At 45.9% G+C, this 23886-nt stretch overlaps 1 protein-coding gene and 1 long non-coding RNA gene across 2 annotated transcripts in view; both read left to right on the top strand.

Annotated features, from left to right (window-relative positions):
* The window catches only part of tspan18b (tetraspanin 18b), a gene marked incomplete in the record, with an annotated part of 95984 nt that extends 95572 nt beyond the window's left edge, over positions 1-412 (top strand). Inside the window, 1 exon segment of the mRNA XM_029759474.1 lies at positions 312-412. Within this exon segment, the coding sequence (XP_029615334.1) occupies positions 312-359 (48 nt within the window).
* Positions 413-17730: 17318 nt separating this feature from the next.
* Positions 17731-20877, top strand: LOC115196689 (uncharacterized). The gene is made up of 2 exons (XR_003878896.1): positions 17731-17763; positions 20720-20877. It is a non-coding gene; the product is annotated as an uncharacterized LOC115196689 (long non-coding RNA).
* The last annotated feature ends 3009 nt before the right edge of the window (positions 20878-23886 follow it).

Raw genomic sequence — 23886 nt, 5'->3', positions numbered from 1 at the left:
CACGCACACACACACACACACACACAAAGCACAAAGCACATAGTACACGGCAACTGACACTGACATACTGGTGAATGTCACTTCTGTAACTTTTTACAGTACTTTAGCCCCCCCTGGTGGAGAGTATTGGTGTTGCAGCCCTGTTACACAACATACAGTATGTTACATAGGATAACATACCAAGAAGACACAGCTGGGGTATAATAACTATACATATGCCAATGTATTCCATGGATTAGGTCAAGACAGAACTAAGTCATCTTGTTCTGTGTCCTGACTGCTGTCCTGTCTCTCCTGTCTCTTGTCTACAGCTGTTTGCCATGGTCTTTGCCATGTGTCTGTTCAGAGGCATCCAATAGGATGGCTGACTGCTGTACCACACGGATGGGAGCTAGAAAAGGGAAATCAGGAGGAAAGAAAAGAAAAATTAACACTTACAAATGTGTTGTTCTTTTTGTATCTGCAAAACAAATTGGTTAGAAAACAAACAAACAAAACAACTACAACAACTACAACAACAACAACAACCACAACAACCACAACAACAACTACAACTACAACAACCACAACAACAACTACAACAACAACAACTACAACTACAACAACTACAACAACAACAACAACAACAACCACAACAACCACAACAACAACAACAGCAACAACAACAACCACAACGACAACAACAACAACAACTACAACTACAACAACAACTACAACTACAACAACAACTACAACAACAACAACAACTACAACAACAACAACTACAACAACTACAACAACTACAACAACAACAACAACAACTACAACAACAACAACAACAACTACAACAACTACAACAACAACTACAACTACAACTACAACAACAACTACAAAAACAACAACAACTACAAAAACAACAACAACTACAACAACAACAACAACAACAACAAAACTACAACAACAACAACAACAACTACAACAACTACAACAACAACAACAAAAACAACAACAACTACAAAAACAACAACTACAAAAACAACAACAACAACAACTACAACAACAACAACCACAACAACAACAACAACAACTACAACAACAACAACAACAACAAAAACTACAACAACAACAACAGCAACAACAACAACAACAACCACAACAACAACAACAACCACAACAACAACAACAACTACTACAACAACAACAACTTGTACTTCTCAGCTGGACTTTTGAAGTACAGGGTGAGGAAAAAAGAAAAAAGAACAGGGATAGAGAGAGCAAAAAAGACAAGAACGTCAGGAAAACGTATGTAAAGTGATTTGTGTGTAAAAGTGAAAAAGGTGTTTGGTGAACCAGGTCTAACACAGAGAGGACACGGCTGAAAGTAGGCTTGGTGAACGAGAGGACCAGGTCGAAGCCTGCCTTGCAGCGGAAGTAACCCGAGTTCCCTGATCTGTTTGTGTTGTCTTGCTAGCTAACTGGGACTCAGGCTAGAGCAGAAGGCATTAGGATCTGTTTGTGTTGTCTTGCTAGCTAACTGGGACTCAGGCTAGAGCAGAAGGCATTAGGATCTGTTTGTGTTGTCTTGCTAGCTAACTGGGACTCAGGCTTTTGGATGAAGAATATTTATACTTACTGAGTAAAAAAGTTGGCTTCACTGTAATATAGAAATATGTGTTTTCATGTACACTTTGGCTGTTTCTGTACCCCTCCCTCCTCTCTACCCCTCCGCTCTTCCATCTATTTCTACCACACTCCCTCCCTTTGCCGCTCCTTTCATCCCTCCCTCCCCCCTCAACATCCTATTGTTAAAGCCACACCTCCTTAATGTTGTACAAAAGCCTGTCTATAGTGTGTCTGTGTGTGTGTGTGTGCGTGCGTGCGTGCGCGTGCGTGCATGCGTGTGTGTGTGTGTGCGTGCGTGCGCGTGCGTGTGTGTGTGTGTGTGTGTGTGTGCGTGCGTGTGTGCGTGTCCTGCCTGCATGTAGCCCCTTTTTGACTATCCTTGAGCTTGAAAGCCGACTTCTGATATTTTGGTTTTATTTTGTATTGTGACGTTCATTGCAATAGTGGTTACATGTGATTTAGGTGAAAATAAATGTATGTGTGTGTGTGTGTGTGCATTTGTATTGAAAAAAATTATGACATTAAAATGGCATTATAAAAAAATATGCGTTTAACAAGTGTATGTGTTGTAATGCAGGATAGTAGACCTAGTCCCTAGTGCGCCTTACATCCCCAGGATCATCGCTCCACGGGCGGAAGGGTCTGATGACCGCAATTATTTAGGATTTTTAACAAATCGCCGCTTCTATCGTGTCAGTCACCATCCTTTTTGGGAAGCAAGAAGAAGTGGACAGGTCGCAAGATGAACTAAACTTGGAAAGTTGTAGAAAATGTTTGGTATTTTATCCTGAAAGAGCCGTTTATACACCTGCCTGTGGAGCGCGAGCAAAATGCACAACGGCAGACAGCCTTGGCGTTTGTTTCGTTCCACCCGAGCGGTTGTTCTGACACGGCAGGCTGATAGAACACGATAAAGAGACCATTTCTTATTCACAGGCCGTAACAACAGGCTAATTGACTAGTTTTATGACTTGTGTGAATTTGCAGTAATGATGCGATCAAGCCAACTGGGAACTCATGACGTCAGTGATCTTCAGGTCGGAAAGTCGGGAGTTTTAGAAAGAGGCCAGAGTTGGTTGACCGTTCAAAACGATTTTTCCCATCCGGAGGTCGTTTCCCCAGTTGTCTTGAATGCACTGATTTCATTTATTAGGATCCCCATTAGCCCACACCAATGGAAACTGCTACATTTACATTTTAGTTATTTAGCAGACGCTCTTATCCAGAGCAACTTACAGTAGTGAATGCATACATTTCATACATTACTATATTTGTTTTCTCCGTACTGGTCCCCCGTGGGAATCGAACCCACAACCCTAGCGTTGCAAACACCATGCTCTACCAACTGAGCCACACGGTTTAACCACGCTAGTCTTATTGAGGTCCAACATATAACGAAAAAGACATTACAATTTACATCCAGTACATTTAAAAACATGAACATGTAGTGTGTGTGTGTGTGTGTGTGTGTGTGTGTGTGTGTGTGTGTGTGTATCTATCACTTCCACTTCCATGTCATTACATACACACAACAAGTAGGTCACATGGAGGAGAGGCGTTGTGCCGTGATGTGCCGTTTCTTTATTTGTTTTGTGAAACCAGGTTTGCTGTTCACTTGCACTATATAAGACGGAAGAGAGTTCCATGCACTCAAAGTTCTATATAATACTCTACATTTTCTTTCTGGACCTGGGGACTGTGAAAAGACCCCTGGTGGCATGTCTGGTGGGGTAAGTGTGTGTGTCAGTGTTGTGTGTAAGTTGACTATGCAAACAATTTGGAATTTCCAACACATTTCCAACACATGTTTCTTATAAAAATAAAAAGTGATGCAGTCAGTCTTTCCTCAACTCTTAGCCATGAGAGACTAGCATGCGTAGTATTAATATTAGCCCTCTGATTACAATGAAGAGCAAGACGTGCCGCTCTGTTCTGGGCCAGCTGCAGCTTAACTAGGTCTTTCCTTGCAGCGCTTGACCACATGACTGGACAATAATCAAGATAAGATAACACTAGAGCCTGAAAGACTTGCTTTGTGGAGTTTGGTGTCAAAAAAGCAGAATATCTATTTAATACTGAAGTCGGAAGTCAGAGATTTCCGAGTTCACAGTTGTTTTGAACGAGGGCATTAATCCATGCCCGGAGCCGATGCTGTCACGCCCTGACCTGAGAGAGCCTTTTTATGTCTCTATTTAGGTTTGGTCAGGGTGTGATTTGGGTGGGCATTCTATGTCTGTATTTCTATGTTGGGGATTGCTTTGTTTCGGCCTGGTATGGCTCCCAATCAGGAACAGCTGTACATCGTTGTTGCTGATTGGGAGTCATACTTAGGCAGCATGTTTTTCCTTTGAGTTTTGTGGGTAGATGTTTTCTGTTTAGTGTGTTAGGTTACCTGACAGGACTGTCTGGCTGTTCGTCTGTGTTTCTCTTTGTGAAGTGCCTTTTTTTTTCATCTAAAATTAAAGATGAACAAATTCCACGCTGCACCTTGGTCTACTACTTCACACAGCCGTTTACAGATGCTCAGCGACTATTTTAATAGATTCCTGGGGACTAGTCCCCAATAGGGCTCCCGAATGGCACATCGGTCTAAGGCACTGCATCTCAGTGCTAGAGGTGTCACTACAGACCCTGGTTTGATTCCAGGCTGTATCACAACCAGCTGTGATTGGGAGTCCAACCGGCGCACAATTGGCCCAGCGTCGTCCGGGTTAGTGTTTGGCCGGGGTAAGCCGTCATTGTAAATAAGAATTTGTTCTTAACTGACTTGCCTAGTTAAATAAAAGTTAAATAAATAAAATTAAAAATAAGTGTTGATTGAGCTGTGCTGCATTAGGCTACCATAAGAGGGCAGCATTACACCTCTACATTAGCTAACCTGTAGCCGTGTCCTATATGTGGATTTAGTTGCTTGTTTTATACCTGGGTGAATGTGAACCATTGATGGGGAAATTGTTTTATCCGGTGGTAGTTACCTGCCAGCCAGTCTGTGGGGGGGGAGGGGGAGAAAGTCTCACCTGTAGTCATGGTTACTATGAGCATCCATTTTAAAACGGTGACTATGAATCTTATTCTCTTTTCACAAGGTGGTTTGTGGGAAAATCTATGCTGCATAGAAGAAGACTAATACTTTATATTGTCCGTGTTCTTCCATTAACATACAGTAGTGTTAGGTCTGATGCTTGTAACGCCGTGACATGGTGTTGTGCTCGTGATTTGATAAGTTTTGAATGAAATAAAAGTAAAGATATACTCTTAAACTTGTGTATAATTTCATCAGTAGTTTTATGAATACGGTGCTCACGAGTCAAAGCACGTCTCCGTTTTGTTGTTGTTGGGTGTACTGATTCATCCAATTCGTACATTATGTTACACATTTGTTGTGCTAAAGATCCCAGAGTGCATCTTTAAGAGTTGTATTCTATGTCTGGCTGCCTGATCGTTGTCGTCTCTGTTTATCTGTACTGTAGGCCGACTATCTGGCTCAGACTCCGGTCTGTATTGTTCCCATGACTTCTATACTAACTCTCATGTTCTCACAACCTATTCTCCATAGAATGAGAAATCCTTGTAACCACAGATGTAGTCTGAGGGGAACGTTTAACACTCTAATCCTAACCCTAACCTTAAACCTAACTCTAATCCTAACCCTAACCCTAACCCTAACCTTAAACCTAACTCTAATCCTAACCCTAACCTTAAACCTAACTCTAATCCTAACCCTAACCTTAAACCTAACTCTAATTCTAACCCTAACTTTAAACTTAACCCCTAACTCTAATTCTAACCCTAAACCTAACCCCTAAATCTAACCCTAACCTTAATTGTAACCCTAAACCTAACCCCTAAATCTAACCCTAACCTTAATTGTAACCCTAAACCTAACCCCTAAATCTAACCCTAACCTTAATTGTAACCCTAAACCTAACCCCTAACTCTAACCCTAACCTTAATTCTAACCCTAAACCTAACCCTAACCCTAACCTTAATTGTAACCCTAAACCTAACCCCTAACCCTAACCCTAACCCCTAACCCTAACCCTAACCTTAATTGTAACCCTAAACCTAACCCCTAACTCTAACCCTAACCTTAATTGTAACCCTAAACCTAACCCCTAACTCTAACCCTAACCTTAATTGTAACCCTAAACCTAACCCCTAACCCTAACCTTAATTGTAACCCTAAACCTAACCCCTAACTCTAACCCTAACCTTAATTGTAACCCTAAACCTAACCCCTAACCCTAACCCTAACCTTAATTGTAACCCTAAACCTAACCCCTAACCCTAACCCTAACCTTAATTGTAACCCTAAACCTAACCCCTAACCCTAACCCTAACCTTAATTGTAACCCTAACCCTAACCCCTAACTCTAACCCTAACCCCTAAACCTAACCCCTAACTCTAACCCTAACCTTAATTGTAACCCTAACCCCTAACCCCTATGCCTAAATTTACCTTTTTCGTTGTGTTGATCGGCGAAATGTCCCCACTTGTTCGAATGGTCCTTGTTTTACTAACTAAGGACATTTGGTCAAACCAAAAACACACCTCAGCCCTTGAATTAATGAGGCAGGCTGTGACCCCGGCCATACTGTGAGTAGTAGCACACAGATATACCCTGGCATTATGTGGCTGAGCGATGAGGAGACAGACCACCAGATATACCCTGGTATTATGTGGCTGAGCGATGAGGAGACAGACCACCAGATATACCCTGGCATTATGTGGCTGAGCGATGAGGAGACAGACCACCAGATATACCCTGGTATTATGTGGCTGAGCGATGAGGAGACAGACCACCAGATATACCCTGGCATTATGTGGCTGAGCGATGAGGAGACAGACCACCAGATCTACTCTGGCATTATGTGGCTGAGCGATGAGGAGACAGACCACCAGATATACTCTGGCATTATGTGGCTGAGCGATGAGACAGACCACCAGATATACTCTGGTATTATGTGGCTGAGCGATGAGGAGACAGACCACCAGATATACCTTGGTATTATGTGGCTGAGCGATGAGGAGACAGACCACCAGATATACCCTGGTATTATGTGGCTGAGCGATGAGGAGACAGACCACCAGATATACCCTGGTATTATGTGGCTGAGCGATGAGGAGACAGACCACCAGATATACCCTGGTATTATGTTGCTGAGCGATGAGGAGACAGACCACCAGATATACCCTGGTATTATGTAGTCATGAGGAGACAGACCACCAGATATACCCTGGTATTATGTAGTCATGAGGAGACAGACCACCAGATATACCCTGGTATTATGTGGCTGAGCGATGAGGAGACAGACCACCAGATATACCCTGGTATTATGTGGCTGAGTGATGAGACAGACCACCAGATATACTCTGGCATTATGTGGCTGAGTGATGAGACAGACCACCAGATATACCCAGGCATTTTGTCCATTGTGTATTTCCTTCTGCAGAATATTTAGTTAAAGCCTGAAAGAAAAGAAAAAAGGGCTACATGTAATTAAATTGTAAAAATATTTAGCTTCAATGTGGTAAATGGTACGTGTATATAGATTGTGTATAGGTGTCACGGTTGTCGTACGATGAAGGAGCGGACCAAAGTCCAGCATGATTATCGTTCCACATATTTTATTAAACTGTGAAACTATGCAATACATACAAAAACAACAAACCGTGACGAAGCGTTAACATACACGTACTCAAAATCAATCTCCCACAAACCCAGGTGGGTGAAAACACCTACTTAAGTATGATCTCCAATTAGAGACAACGATGACCAGCTGCCTCTAATTGGAGATCATCCCAAACAAAAACCCCACATAGAAATAAAAAAAACTAGAACAATAACAACATAGAAAAACTAAACTAGAAAAAAAAACTGTCACGCCCTGACCTACTCTACCATAGAAAATAACAGCTTTCTATGGTCAGGACGTGACAATAGGCTTGTCTCCCATATGAATATTCACTTTGTGCAAGACAGGGTTCAAATGCCTTCTGTTACTTTATTTCTGTATTAATTTATCTGTATATGTTATGTAAGTCTGTACGTATGTGTGTTTGTATATTATTGTACTGCTCTAGGGATGTAATTATTGTTTGGATAACCTTATTGACTACTATGTATTGAATTATACTTAACCTTGTTTTTCACTCTGTATGAAATGCCCAATGCAGAGAACACCGGAAGGAGAATTATCACTGAATTACCACAGTGATTTATTGTAATGTTTGTTTATGTGTCAATTAATCCCATAAGGGACGGGTTGCCAACTGGTGATTTGACATGAAAATAACATTTTATTCATTCATTCATTCACAGAAAGCTGCTGACCCTGAATCAGTGCAGACAGAGGCTTTTTGTGTTGTGTGTGTGTGTGTGTGTGTGTGCGTTTGTTTGTTTCTTTGGTTTTACTATCCTTGCAGGGACCAGAAGCCCTCACAAGTATAGTAAAATCAGGAAAAGTGGGGACATTTCACCGGTCATCACAAGGAAAAAGGCTATTTTAGGCTTAGGGGTTATGTTTAGGGTTAGAATTAGAGTTGGGGGTTATGTTTAGGGTTAGAATTAGAGTTGGGGGTTATGTTTAGGGTAAGAATTAGAGATAGGGGTTATGTTTAGAGTTAGAATTAGGGGTTAGGTTAAGGAAAATTAGATTTTGAATGCGAATCAATTGTTTGATCCACACAAGGAAAGTAAAACAAGTGTGTGTGTGTGTGTGTGTGTGTGTGTGTGTGTGTGTGTGTGTGTGTGTGTGTGTGTGTGTGTGTGTGTGTTGGTGGTGCGCGGGTCAGCTGTTTGTTCACCTGCACCAACCCACAATTGCTAATAACCCATCTGCAACCGCCCGACTATTATATGTGATAAAGTGAATATCTGAGGTCCGCACCCGACCCTAATCCACTAATATAAAAAATGTGTCTTCATTAGTAAGTGCATCAAAGACGTGGTCCCCACTGTGACTGTACGTACATATCCCAACCGGCTATGACACTCGTCGGATGTGGCAGGGCTTGCAAACTATCACAGATTACAAAAGGGAAACCTAGCCGCGAGCTGCCCAGTGATGCAAGCCTACCAGACAAACTAAATGCCTTCTATGCTCGCTTCGAGGCAAGCGACACTGAACCATGCATGAGTTCTGGATGGCTGTGTGATCTCGCTCTCCACAGCCGATGTGAGTAAAACCTTTAAACAGGTTAACATTCACAAGGCCGCGGGGCCAGATGGATTACCAGGATACGGACGCTGTGCATGCGCTGACCAGCAGTCTTCACTGATATTTTCAACCTCTCCCTGACCCAGTCTGTAATACCTACATGTTTCAATGTTTCAAGCAGACCACTATAGTCCCTGAGCCCAAGAACACCAAGGGAACTCACATCTGTAGCAATGAAATGCTTTGAAAGGCTGGTCATGGCTCACAGCAACACCATCCTCTCAGACACCCTGGACCCACTCCAATTCGCATACCGTCCCAACAGAGTTAAAGTGATAACAGTGTTTTGGGTTGCCCCCCCCCCCCCCCCAAAACCTTCTCAATTAAATGTTAACTGCAAAGTACGGTTACCGGGCGGAAGTACAGTATATTATGAAAAAGTGTATCATTTTGTATTATCTGTTATTTACAAACTTTGCCATGAAATGAGGAGCAGCAGCAGTACAGAACCATCACTAGACCGACACATTAGATGGCACATTCCTCACACATATAGATGTGTAATTAAAAGAGCCAGATGTACAATTAAAGGGGAATTACATTCAAAAAATATATTTGTTTGTTTTTTTCAACAATAGTCTTCTGGTGTAATTTAACCAGTGATCCTGTTGACCAAGACCCGGGTCTGAGGAGCTATTTGGCGTAGCAGCTGCCTATCAACCTAGCGAGGTTTACTTGAGGGCTTGAACGCAGCCCCACGACGCGGTTAGCCGTTGTGGCTGGGGACCGCGGATTGTCCAAGGGTTTGTGGCTGTCTAGATCCCTGCTGTTTGCTGTGTTCAATTTAACAGTGTAACCGACGTTGCTAGCTACCATGACAAAGTGAGGGAAATCATTTCTGAAAAATTGAAGGTGGACCACAGGAAGATTGAGGTGGAGCGCGCCCACTGGACTGGAAAACCCACCACCGGCCCGGGTGGCAGGCCCATGCCGATTAGTGGTCAAATTCCTGAGGTTCAAGGACAAGGTAGCTGTTCTGGAAAGAGCCAAGAACTTGAGAGGAACGTATATCTTCCTCAAAGAGGACTATCCTGAAGCTGTGAGCCAGAAGAGGAAAGAACTGATCCCAGACATGAAAGCAGCCAGAGCGTGTGGGGACATTGCTTACATCCGCTATGACAGGCTCATTGTCCACCCTCCATGCCAGAAGCCTGGAAGGGAGGAGAGAGCCAAGCCTATGGGTTTGTAGCTTCAACCCCGCAGCACACACACACACACACACACACACACACACACACACACACACACACACACACACACACACACACACACACACACACACACACACACACACACACACACACACACACACACACACACCAATTGATTATTAATGGACTACTAAATGTGTATTTTTTTTAATCTTGATTTGTTTGCTCTTTTTCATATTAAGATCATCCACATGTATTGATCACATTTTTACTAATACTGTAGAACTTTGTTCTGAAGCTGTATCCGTACCCATTGGATACAGTGATCACAATATAGTGGCTATATCCAGGAGTTCCAACAGCTGGGCCTAAAATAGTGCATAAGAGATCATACAAAAGATTTTGCTGTGACTCTTATGTGGATGATGTTAAAAAATATTTGTTGGTCTGATGTGATTAATGAGGAGCCTCCAGACGCTACACTTGATGAATTTATGATATTGCTTCTTCCAATTATTGATAAACATGGACGTGTTAAGAAACGGACTGTTAGAACTGTTAAGGCTCCATGGATTGATGAGGAATTGTATTGGTCACATACACATGTGAAATCAAGTGTTTTTTTGGTCAAATACACATGGTTAGCAGATGTTATTAGGAGTGTAGCAAAATGCTTGTGCTTCTAGTTCCGACAGTGCAGTAATATCTAACAAGTAATATCTAACAATTCCACAACAGATACCTAATACACAGAAATCTAAGTAAATGGAATAAGAATAAATACAAGTATATGAATGAGCAATGACAGAGCGGCATAGGCTAAGATGCAATAGATGGTATAAAATACAGTATATACATATGAGATGAGTAATGTAAGATATGTAAACATTATTAAAGTGACTAGTGATCCATTTAATAAAGTGGGTCAATAATTCTTCAAGTCTGTATGTAGGCAGCAGCCTCTCTGTGTTAGTGATGGCTGTTTAACAGTCGGATGGACTTGAGATAGAAGCTGTTTTTCAGTCTCTCGGTCCCAGCTTTGATGCACCTGTACTGACCTCGCCTTCTGGATGATAGCGGTGTGAACAGGCAGTGGCTCGGCTGGTTGTTGTCTTTGATGATCTTTTTGTCCTTCCTGTGACATCGGGTGGTGTAGGTGTCCTGGAGGGCAGATAGTTTGCTCCCGGTGATGCGTTGTGCAGACCGCACCACCCTCTGGAGAGCCTTGCGGTTGAGGATGGTGCAGCTGCCGTACCAGGCGGTGATACAGCCCGACAGGATGCTCTCAATTGTGCATCTGTAAAAGTTTGTGAGGGTTTTAGGCGACAAGCCAAATTTGTTGAGCCTCCTGAGGTTGAAGAGGCGCTGTTGCGCCTTCTTCCCCACGCTGTCTGTGTGGGTGGACCATTTCAGTTTGTCCGTGATGTGTATGCCGACGAACTTAAAACTTTCCACCTTCTCCACTGCTGTCCCATCGATGTGGATAGGGGGGGGGGGGTGCTCCCTCTGCTGTTTCCTGAAGTCCACAATCATCTCCTTTGTTTTGTTGACGTTGAGTCAGAGATATTTTCCAGGCACCACACTCCGAGAGCCTTCACCTCCTCCCTGTAGGCTGTATCGTTGTTGTTGGTAATCAAGCCTACTACTGTTGTGTTGTCTGAAAACGTGATGATTGAGTTGGATGCGTGCATGGCCACGCAGTCGTGGGTGAACAGGAAGTACAGGAGAGGGCTGAGAACGCACCCTTGTGGGGCCCCAACTTTGAGGAACAGCGAAATGGAGATGTTTTTTTCCTTCCTTCACCACCTGGGGTCGGCCCGTCAGGATATTCTCTTGATAAATGTGTGAATTGGACAGTTTTCCTGTTATGCTAAGCACCCCAATGTAAAGAGTATTTTCGGGTGTCAGGGAAATGTATGGAGTAAAAGTACATTATTTTCTTTAGGAATGTAGTGAAGTGAAAGTTGTAAAAAATCTAAATAATAAAGTAAAGTACATAAAGTACACAAAGTAAAGTACATAAAACTACTTAAGTAGTGCTTTAAAGTATTTTTTATTAAGTACTTTACACCACTGGTTACTCATTGTGTATTTATTCCTTGTTTTATTATTTTTCTATATGTTTCTCTCTGCGTTGTTTGGGAAGGGTCCGTAAGTCAGCATTTCACTGTTAGTCTACACCTGTTGTTTACTAAACGTAACAAATAACATTAGATTTTCTCTGATATTGTCATGTTTTAGATGGACTGTTATATGACGACTTGTCCGTCTGGCAGCAAATATGTTTCAGTAGTGGGCCGACTCCGTTGGCAATGCAGGATTGATTGAATAATGTAATGTAATTAACAGTCTTATAACCAAATTAGTATTTCTGTGTACGTTTTGATGATCAAAATGGTTATGAAATATTTTGAGTTTTTGCTTCTCTTGGCTTGAGAAACAGAACAAGTCTCCTGCATCTTCAAACCTGCCATCTCTTCTCTCCTCGTAAAACTCCTGCCAGGAAAGGGACGAGTGGGGAATGCACACACACACACACACGCACACACACACACACACACACACACACACACACACACACACACACACACACACACACAGTCTGAGCAGGGGATGGACGGGGGTGCTCAGTTAGTTTTAACCCTCTCTGTTTCAAGAGGAGGGAAACTTTCATTGGTTGCTGATTTATAGGTGGTTAGACTCCCACTGGAAGCTGAAGGTTTTTTCCCTCCTATGTTAACCCCCCCCCCGACATAAAACTTTAGTCTCTTCCTGTGTTGTGTTTAACCAGTGTGGAAGGTGTTAGGTCCGGTCGGAGGGGTGTAATAGTGTGTTAGGCAGTAAGAAGAGGACAGCTCCAACAGAAGAGGTCCCTTAGGACAGGTACCCCAGAAGAGGTCCCTTAGGACAGTTACCCCAGAAGAGGTCCCTTAGGACAGGTACCCCAGAAGAGGTCCCTTAGGACAGTTACCCCAGAAGAGGTCCCTTAGGACAGTTACCCCAGAAGAGGTCCCTTAGGACAGGTACCCCAGAAGAGGTCCCTTAGGACAGGTACCCCAGAAGAGGTCCCTTAGGACAGGTACCCAGAAGAGGTCCCTTAGGACAGGTACCCCAGAAGAGGTCCCTTAGGACAGTTAACCCAGAAGAGGTCCCTTAGGACAGGTACCCCAGAAGAGGTCCCTTAGGACAGGTACCCCAGAAGAGGTCCCTTAGGACAGTTACCCAGAAGAGGTCCCTTAGGACAGGTACCCCAGAAGAGGTCCCTTAGGACAGGTACCCCAGAAGAGGTCCCTTAGGACAGGTACCCCAGAAGAGGTCCCTTAGGACAGTTACCCCAGAAGAGGTCCCTTAGGACAGGTACCCCAGAAGAGGTCCCTTAGGACAGTTACCCCAGAAGAGGTCCCTTAGGACAGGTACCCCAGAAGAGGTCCCTTAGGACAGTTACCCCAGAAGAGGTCCCTTAGGACAGTTACCCCAGAAGAGGTCCCTTAGGACAGGTACCCCAGAAGAGGTCCCTTAGGACAGGTACCCCAGAAGAGGTCCCTTAGGACAGGTACCCCAGAAGAGGTCCCTTAGGACAGGTACCCCAGAAGAGGTCCCTTAGGACAGGTAACCCAGAAGAGGTCCCTTAGGACAGGTACCCCAGAAGAGGTCCCTTAGGACAGGTACCCCAGAAGAGGTCCCTTAGGACAGTTACCCAGAAGAGGTCCCTTAGGACAGGTACCCCAGAAGAGGTCCCTTAGGACAGGTACCCCAGAAGAGGTCCCTTAGGACAGGTACCCCAGAAGAGGTCCCTTAGGACAGGTACCCCAGAAGAGGTCCCTTAGGACAGTTACCCCAGAAGAGGTCCCTTAGGACAGGTACCCCAGAAGAGGTCCCTTAGGACAGTTACCCCAGAAGAGGTCCCTTAGGACAGGTACCCCAGAAGAGGTCCCTTAGGACAGGTACCCCAGAAGAGGTCCCTTAGGACAGGTACCCCAGAAGAGGTCCCTTAGGACAGGTACCCCAGAAGAGGTCCCTTAGGACAGTTAACCCAGAAGAGGTCCCTTAGGACAGGTACCCCAGAAGAGGTCCCTTAGGACAGGTACCCCAGAAGAGGTCCCTTAGGACAGGTACCTCAGAAGAGGTCCCTTAGGACAGGTACCCCTGAAGAGGTCCCTTAGGACAGGTACCCCAGAAGAGGTCCCTTAGGACAGTTACCCAAGAGGTCCCTTAGGACAGGTACCCCAGAAGAGGTCCCTTAGGACAGGTACCCCAGAAGAGGTCCCTTAGGACAGGTAAAACTGAAGAGGTCCAGTAGGACAGGTGAGACAGAAGAGGTCCCTTAGGACAGGTACAACAGAAACAATATCATAGTAAAGAAATTGACCAATGAGAAAGTGTAACCGGCAGGATATGAACCCAGGTCTCCATTAGAATGCTTCCTATTGGTCCGAGGGCCGACGCTGATTTTGAAGTCACATGCAGGGCTACCCATCTGACCGACTCATGTCCGCTACAATGGAAAAAAGGAAAGCGCTGAGGGCTTGAGAATCTTGCATGGAGATCAAATCAAATCAAATGTCATTGGTCACATACACGTGATTAGCAGATGTTATTGCGGGTGTAGTGAAATGCTTGTGTTTCTAGCACTGACAGTAATATCTAACAATTACACAACATATACCCAATACACACAAATTGGGCGGCAGCGTAGCCTAGTGGTTAAAGCGTTGGACTTGTAACCAAAAGGTTGCGAGATCAAATCCCCGAGCTGACAAGATACATATCTGTCGTTCTGCCCCCTGAACAAGGCAGTTAACCCACTGTTCCTAGGCTGTCATTGAAAATAAGAATATGTTCTTAACTGACTTGCCTAGTTAAATAAAGGTAAAATAAAAACATCTAAGTAGGAATGAATTAAGACTATATATACTGCTCAAAAAAATAAAGGGAACACTAAAACAACACATCCTAGATCTCAATGAAATAAATAATCTTATTAAATACTTTTTTCTTTACATAGTTAAATGTGCTGACAACAAAATCCCACAAAAATAATCAATGGAAATCCAATTTATCAACCCATGGAGGTCTGGATTTGGAGTCACACTCAAAATTAAAGTGGAAAACCACACTACAGGCTGATCCAACTTTGATGAAATGTCCTTAAAACAAGTCAAAATGAGGCTCAGTAGTGTGTGTGGCCTCCACGTGCCTGTATGACCTCCCTACAACGCCTGGGCATGCTCCTGATGAGGTGGCGGATGGTCTCCTGAGGGATCTCCTCCCAGACCTGGACTAAAGCATCCGCCAACTCTTGGACAGTCTGTCGTGCAATGTGGCGTTGGTGGATGGAGCGAGACATGATATCCCAGATGTGCTCAATTGGATTCAGGTCTGGGGAACGGGCGGGCCAGTCCATAGCATCAATGCCTTCCTCTTGCAGGAACTGCTAACACACTCCAGCCACATGAGGTCTAGCATTGTCTTGCATTAGGAAGAACCCAGGGCCAACCGCACCAGCATATGGTCTCACAAGGGGTCTGAGGATCTCATCTCGTTACCTAATGGCAGTCAGGCTACCTCTGGCGAGCACATGGAAGGCTGTGTGGCCCCCCAAAGAAATGCCACCCCACACCATGACTGACCCACCGCCAAACCGGTCATGCTGGAGGATGTTGCAGGCAGCAGAACGTTCTCCACAGCGTCTCCAGACTCTGTCACGTCTGTCACGTGCTCAGTGTGAACCTGCTTTCATCTGTGAAGAGCACAGGGCGCCAGTGGCGAATTTGCCAATCTTGGTGTTCTCTGGCAAATGCCAAACGTCCTGCACGGTGTTGGGCTGTAAGCACAACCCCCACCTGTGGACGTCGGGCCCTCATAACACCCTCATGGAGTCTGTTTCTGACCGTTTGAGCAGACACATGCACATTTGTGGCCTGCTGGAGGTCATTTTGCAGGGCTCTGGCAGTGCTTCGCCTGCTCCTCCTTGCACAAAGGTGGAGGTAGCGGTCCTGCTGCTGGGTTGTTGCCCTCCTACGGCCTCCTCCACGTCTCCTGATGTACTGGCCTGTCTCCTGGTAGCGCCTCCATGCTCTGGACACCACTGACAGACACAGCAAACCTTCTTGCCACAGCTCGCATTGATGTGCCATCCTTGATGAGCTGCACTACATGAGCCACTTGTGTGGGTTGTAGACTCCGCCTCATGCTACCACTAGAGTGAAAGCACCGCCAGCATTCAAAAGTGACCAAAACATCAGCCAGGAAGCATAGGAACTGAGAAGTGGTCTGTGGTCCCCACCTGCAGAACTACTCCTTTATTGGGGGTGTCTTGCTAATTGCCTATAATTTCCACCTGTTGTCTATTCCATTTGCACAACAGCATGTGAAATTTATTGTCAATCAGTGTTGCTTCCTAAGTGGACAGTTTGATTTCACAGAAGTGTGATTGACTTGGAGTTACATTGTGTTGTTTAAGTGTTCCCTTTATTTTTTTGAGCAGTGTATATATATGGATGAGTGATGTCAGACCGGAATGGACTAAGATACAGTAGAATAGTATAGAATACATTGTATACACATGAGATGAGTAATGCAAGATATGTAAACATTATTAAGATACTGTAGAATAGTATAGAATACAGTAAATAAATATGAGATGGGTAATGCCAGATATGTAAACATTATTAAAGTCTTGGAGCCCGACAGGATGCTTTCAATTGTGCATCTGTAAAAGTTTGGGAGGGTTTTAGTTTGTGACAAGTCAAATTTCTTTAGCCTCCTGAGATTGAAGAGGCTCAGTTGCACGTTTTTCACCACACTGTCTGTGTGGGTGGACCATTTCAGTTTGTCAGTGATGTGTACGCCAAGGAACTTGTACACTGTGGTCCTGTCGAAGTGGATGGGGGGGTGTTTCCTGAAGTCCACGATGACGTTGAGTGAGAGGTTGTTTTCCTGGCACCACACTCCCAGAGCCCTGTAGGTGGCCTCGTCATCGTTGGTAATCAAGCCAAGTACTGTTGTGTCACTGTTGTGTCGTCTGCAAACTTGATGATTGAGTTGGAGGCGTGCTTAGCCACGCAGTCACGGGTGAACAGGGAGTACAGGAGTGGGCTGAGCACGCACCCTTGCGGGGCCCCAGTGTTGAGGATCAGCAGAATGGAGGTGATGTTTCCTACCTTCACCACCTGGGGGGGGCGGCCCGTCAGGAAGTCCAGGACACAGTTGCACAGGGCGGGGTTCAGACCCAGGGCCTCGAGCTAAATGATGAGCTTGGAGGGAACTACTGTGTTGAATTCTGAGCTATAGTCAATAAACAGCATTCTAACATACAGTTGAAGTCGGAAGTTTACATACACTTATGTTGGAGTCATTAAAACTCGTTTTTCAACCATTCCACAAATGTCTTGTTAACAAACTATAGTTTTGGCAAGTCGGTTAGGACATCTACTTTGTGCATGACACAAGTCATTTTTCCAACAATTGTTTACAGACAGATTATTTAGCTTATAATTCACTGTATCACATTTCCAGTGGGTCAGAAGTTTACATACACTAAGTTGACTGTGCCTTTAAACAGTTTGGAAAATTCCAGAAAATTATGTCATGGCTTTAGAAGCTTCTGATAGGCTAATTGACATCATTTGATTCAATTGCAGGTGTACCTGTGGATGTATTTCAAGGCCTACCTTCAAACTTAGTGCCTCTTTGATTGACATCATGGGAAAATCAAAAGAAATCAGCCAAGACCTCAGACCTCCACAAGTCTGGTTCATCCTGAGGAGCAATTTCCAAACGCTTGAAGGTACCATGTTCATCTGTACAAACAATTGTATTATTTTTTTTATTTTAACCTTTATTTAACTAGGCAAATCAGTTAAGAACAAATTCTTATTTACAATGACGGCCGACCCAGGCCAAACCCGGAATACGCTGGGCCAATTGTACACCGCCCTATGGGACACCAAATCACGGCCGGATGTGTTACAGCCTGGATTCTAACCAGGTACTGCAGTGACACCTCTTGCATTGAGATGCAGTGTCTTAGACCACTGTGCCCGTAGTACGCAAGTATAAACACCATGGGACCAAGCAGCCATCATACCGCTCAGGAAGGAGAGACGTTCTGTCTCCTAGAAATGAACGTACTTTGGTGCGAAAAGTTCATATCAATCCCAGAACAACAGCAAAGGACCTTGTGAAGATGCTGGAGGAAACAGGTACAAAAGTATCTATATCCACAGTAAAACAAGTCCTATATCGACATAACTTGAAAGGCCGCTCAGCAAGGAAGAAGCCACTGCTCCAAAACCGCCATAAAAAAGACAGACTACAGTTTGCAACTGCACATGGGGACAATGATTGTACTTTTTGGAGAAATGTCCTCTGGTCTGATGAAACAAAAATAGAACTGTTTGGCCATAATGACCATTGTTATGTTTGGAGGAAAATGGGGAGGCTTGCAAGCCGAAGAACACCATCCCAACCGTGAAGCATGGGGGTGGCAGCATCATGTTGTGGGGGTGCTTTGCTGCAGGAGGGACTGGTGCACTTCACAAAATAGATGGCATCATGAGGATGGAAGATTATGTGGATATATTGAAGCAACATCTCAAGACATCAGTCAGGAAGTTAAAGCTTGGTCGCAAATGGGTCTTCCAAATGGACAATGACCCCAAGCATACTTCCAAAGTTGTGGCAAAATGGCTTAAGGACAATAAAGTCAAGGTATTGGAGAGGCCATCACAAAGCCCTGACCTCAATCCTGTAGAACATTTGTGGTCAGAACTAAAAAAGTGTGTGCGAGCAAGGAGGCCTACAAACTTGACTCAGTTACACCAGCTCTGTCAGGAGGAAATGGGCCAAAATTCACCCAACTTATTGTGGGAAGCTTGTGGAAGGCTACCCCGAAATGTTAAATGTCAGGATTTGTGAAAAACAGAGATAATTGTACTTGGCTAAGGTATATGTAAACTTCCGACTTCAACTGTAGGTATTCTTATTGTCCAGATGGGATAGTGCAGTGTGCAGAGTGATTGTCTGTGGATCTATACTTTAAGTTCATGGTCAGAATACACGTAGAGAGAAAAGTGCATAAAAAGGGAATTACGTTCCATTTTGTTAACTCGGGTTGAAATCAGCCCCCGTGTGAACGATGATATAAGCTTCGGTTTCACATTACACATTGACTCTTGGGGGGTGCCCGTTGTAGAATTCTTTGACTTTTTTGAAAATCTTTGACATTGATATTTTCAATTCTTGAGCGGTGCCCTGATTTGCTATGGCGGTTCCCACTCCCAGTGTCAGTCTGTAACGTGGGCTCAGTTTGAGCCTGCCATTTTGCCCAGCTGCAGTGCTCCAATGGCAAAGTTCTCCTGCAGCTGAGTAACTGTGTCCCACAGAACCAAAGCCACCAGAGCCCTCATGGCGACCCAGCCTGGCTCACAGTGATGCACAGTGTGTTGCCTACTACCCGCCATGTCACAGGAAGTGAATGGAACCAATAGAATGGTCACAAACCAGGCACTTCAGTAAGGCTAAATCAAACGCTAAAAGTATTTGAAACATTTCAAATAGTATTTGAACCCAGGTCTGACTCGCTCTCTGTCCCCGTCCCTTACAGCCGTGTGTTTCTGATCAACAGGACTCTGACTCGCTCTCTGTCCCCCGTCCCTTACTGCCGTGTGTTTCTGGTCAACAGGACTCTGACTCGCTCTCTGTCCCCGTCCCTTACAGCCGTGTGTTTCTGATCAACAGGACTCTGACTCGCTCTCTGTCCCCGTCCCTTACAGCCGTGTGTTTCTGGTCAACAGGACTCTGACTCGCTCTCTGTCCCCGTCCCTTACAGCCGTGTGTTTCTGATCAACAGGACTCTGACTCGCTCTCTGTCCTCGTCCCTTACAGCCGTGTGTTTCTGGTCAACAGGACTCTGACTCGCTCTCTGTCCCCGTCCCTTACTGCCGTGTGTTTCTGGTCAACAGGACTCTGACTCGCTCTCTGTCCCCGTGCCTTACAGCCGTGTGTTTCTGATCAACAGGACTCTGACTCGCTCTCTGTCCCCGTCCCTTACTGCCGTGTGTTTCTGATCAACAGGACTCTGACTCGCTCTCTGTCCCTGTCCCTTACTGCCGTGTGTTTCTGGTCAACAGGACTCTGACTCGCTCTCTGTCCCCGTCCCTTACTGCCGTGTGTTTCTGATCAACAGGACTCTGACTCGCTCTCTGTCCCCGTCCCTTACAGCCGTGTGTTTCTGATCAACAGGACTCTGACTCGCTCTCTGTCCCCGTCCCTTACAGCCGTGTGTTTCTGATCAACAGGACTCTGACTCGCTCTCTGTCCCCGTCCCTTACTGCCGTGTGTTTCTGATCAACAGGACTCGGATTTAGTTGTTGACTACAAAAATCCCCCAAATAATTTGCCATGTGAGGAGACCACAAACTGCTCTGCTATGCGGTGAGAGACACAGAAAGAACGATGTCCAGTAACCAGTAAATAAACCATTGACTGAGGTTAGGGGTCAAACTACCCTGCACCGTGCCGACACTGCAAAAAAAGGTAGACCTAGTTTATCAGCTTGAGACACGATCACTCTAACTCTTAGAGAAAGGATTGACACAGCCAGGAAAAATACAAAGCCTCCATGCCAGTTCATGTCTCTCCCAGCCAAGACCACGATGGGCTTGACTTTACCCTGCTAGGAATGTTGGAGCTGCTTTCACATTCTGTCATGCTCGTAGGAACAATCACTGTCTTTTCCACAGTTGTGTAAGAGCTTCTGGAGCGATCCGGAGACACGGTTGAGAGGAGAGAGGATACGGCCTGGCCCGGGAGAAATGATTGTCACCTAATAAAGCCTCCATCCATCGGGACCTGACAGCCTCCAATAGAAGAAGAAGAAGATGAAGAAGAGGAAGAAGAAGACTGAGTTAAAGTCAAACGAAAGCATTTATCAGTAGAGAAGATGAGGGAGAGATCCAATATAAAATAAGTGGATCAAGATGGAGCCAAAGCCAGATCCTCTACTGCATTCATCTTTTTCTCTGTTGGCCGTTGGTCGATAGGATCTCTGTTTGCCATGGGTCGATAGGATCTCTGTTTGCCATGGGTCGATGTGACCGTGGGTCATGGGTCGATAGGATCTCTGTTTGCCATGGGTCGATAGGATCTCTGTTTGCCATGGGTCGATGTGACCGTGGGTCATGGGTCGATAGGATCTCTGTTTGCCATGGGTCGATGTGACCGTGGGTCGTGGGTCGATAGGATCTCTGTTTGCCATGGGTCGATGTGACTGTGGGTCGTGGGTTGATAGGATCTCTGTTTGCCATGGGTCGATGTGACCATGGGTCGTGGATCGATAGGATCTCTGTTTGCCATGGGTCGATGTGACCGTGGGTCGATAGGATCTCTGCTTGCCATGGGTCGATGTGACCGTGGGTCGTGGGTCGATAGGACATAAACACATCCAGAGGATGTGGCCCACTGTGCTCCGAACAGCCATCATTAAACATAATGGGTCACACTGCTTCATACCCCGGCTCCCTGACCCCAGCCTCTAGCCTCCAGACCAAATGTTCCAGACTCCAGCCTCTAGCCTCCAGACCAAATGTTCCAGACCCCAGCCTCTAGCCTCCAGACCAAATGTTCCAGACTCCAGCCTCTAGCCTCCAGACCAAATGTTCCAGACCCCAGCCTCTAGCCTCCAGACCAAATGTTCAAGACTCCAGCCTCTAGCCTCCAGACCAAATGTTCCAGCCTCCAGCCTCTAGCCTCCAGACCCCAGCCTCTAGCCTCTAGCCTCCAGACCCCAGCCTCTAGCCTCCAGACCAAAGGCTCCAGACCCCAGCCTCTAGCCTCTAGCCTCCAGACCCCAGCCTCTAGCCTCCAGACCAAAGGCTCCAGACCCCAGCCTCTAGCCTCTAGCCTCCAGACCCCAGCCTCTAGCCTCCAGACCAAAGGCTCCAGACCCCAGCCTCTAGCCTCTAGCCTCCAGACCCCAGCCTCTAGCCTCCAGACCAAAGACTCCAGACCCCAGCCTCTAGCCTCCAGACCAAAGGTTCCAGACCCCAGCCTCTAGCCTCCAGACCAAAGACTCCAGACTCCAGCCTCTAGCCTCCAGACCAAATGTTCCAGACCCCAGCCTCTAGCCTCCAGACCAAATGTTCCAGACTCCAGCCTCTAGCCTCCAGACCAAATCTTCCAGACCCCAGCCTCTAGCCTCCAGACCAAATGTTCCAGACTCCAGCCTCTAGCCTCCAGACCAAATGTTCCAGCCTCCAGCCTCTAGCCTCCAGACCCCAGCCTCTAGCCTCTAGCCTCCAGACCCCAGCCTCTAGCCTCCAGACCAAAGGCTCCAGACCCCAGCCTCTAGCCTCTAGCCTCCAGACCCCAGCCTCTAGCCTCCAGACCAAAGGCTCCAGACCCCAGCCTCTAGCCTCTAGCCTCCAGACCCCAGCCTCTAGCCTCCAGACCAAAGGCTCCAGACCCCAGCCTCTAGCCTCTAGCCTCCAGACCCCAGCCTCTAGCCTCCAGACCAAAGACTCCAGACCCCAGCCTCTAGCCTCCAGACCAAAGGCTCCAGACCCCAGCCTCTAGCCTCCAGACCAAAGACTCCAGACTCCAGCCTCTAGCCTCCAGACCAAATGTTCCAGACTCCAGCCTCTAGCCTCCAGACCCCAGCCTCTAGGCTCTAGCCAGGCTCCACTCCACTGACACCTCTAATACAGACCTGGCTCCATGAAGACCATTAGGACCACTTCAAAGTTCACTCCAGTACATTAGTGCACTGCTGATAAGGTCCTGTAGACTGGAAAGGGGACAGATCCAATTCCTCATCTCTAAACTGACTGGTTTAGTTTTTCCATTTGTTTGACATGTCACTCAAGTTGCTCCATAAACAAGTGGATGCTTGTAAAGCTTGTTAGGACTCATTAAGGGCCATAGTTTGCATCGTTAGCAGGGTCGAAGGGCAGTAAACCAGCTCTTATATCAGCTTTCAGTGACACATCTCTAATAGGTCATATTTTAGACTGTTAACCCATGCTGCCTTCAGGTTGACAGTAAAGCTCATGGTTGTACATGAAATATCTCCACAATGTTTTGGTCCAGTGAAGTCCAGGAACCTGATTCCTGTGAGTTTGAAAGTGACTGGAACCAATGTAAAATAACGTTCCCATTTTTAAACCCAGCACAATCGTCCGGTCTAAATTGGCACAGGCACCACTTTGGGGCTATAAAACATATGAGTGAGAGGTCTCCAGATCTACCTCACCCACACAAACCTCAAGCAAAATCTCGACCGTAAATCAAAAAGGTGAGCAGCGGGCGGCCTGATATATTGAAGCTGCCCTGAGAGACATAAAAGGAGAAGTGGCCTGCAGGGTCAGCAGTAAGCCAAAGGCACGGATAGAGGGAGAGAGAGAGGAAGAGAGAGAGAGAGGCATTCGGTATGGAAGACCAGACAGATAGGGTTAGAGTAGGGGGAGAGGGAGGAGGAGGAAGAGAGACCAGACAGATAGGGTTAGAGTAGGGGGAGGGGGAGGAGGAGGAGAGACCAGACAGATAGGGCTAGAGTAGGGCTAGAGTAGGGGGAGGCGGAGGAGAGAGAGACCAGAAAAATAGGGTTAGAGTAGGGGGAGGAGGAGTAGGGAGAGACCAGACAGATAGGGTTAGAGTAGGGGGAGGCGGAGGGAGAGACCAGACAGATAGGGTTAGACTAGGGGGAGGCGGAGGGAGAGACCAGACAGATAGGGTTAGAGTAGGGGGAGGAGGAGAGAGAGACCAGACAGATAGGGTTAGAGTAGGGGAGGAGGAGAGAGAGACCAGACAGATAGGGTTAGAATAGGGGGAGGAGGAGGAGAGACCAGACAGATAGGGTTAGAGTATGAGGAGGGAGAGACCAGACAGATAGGTTAGAGTAGGGGAGAGGAGG

Source organism: Salmo trutta, chromosome 7 (assembly GCF_901001165.1).
Source record: "Salmo trutta chromosome 7, fSalTru1.1, whole genome shotgun sequence".
In the NCBI taxonomy this organism is placed as follows: Eukaryota; Metazoa; Chordata; class Actinopteri; order Salmoniformes; family Salmonidae; genus Salmo; species Salmo trutta.
The sequence above is the reverse complement of the archived record's forward strand: the minus strand, read 5'-3'. Positions and strand labels throughout refer to the sequence as shown.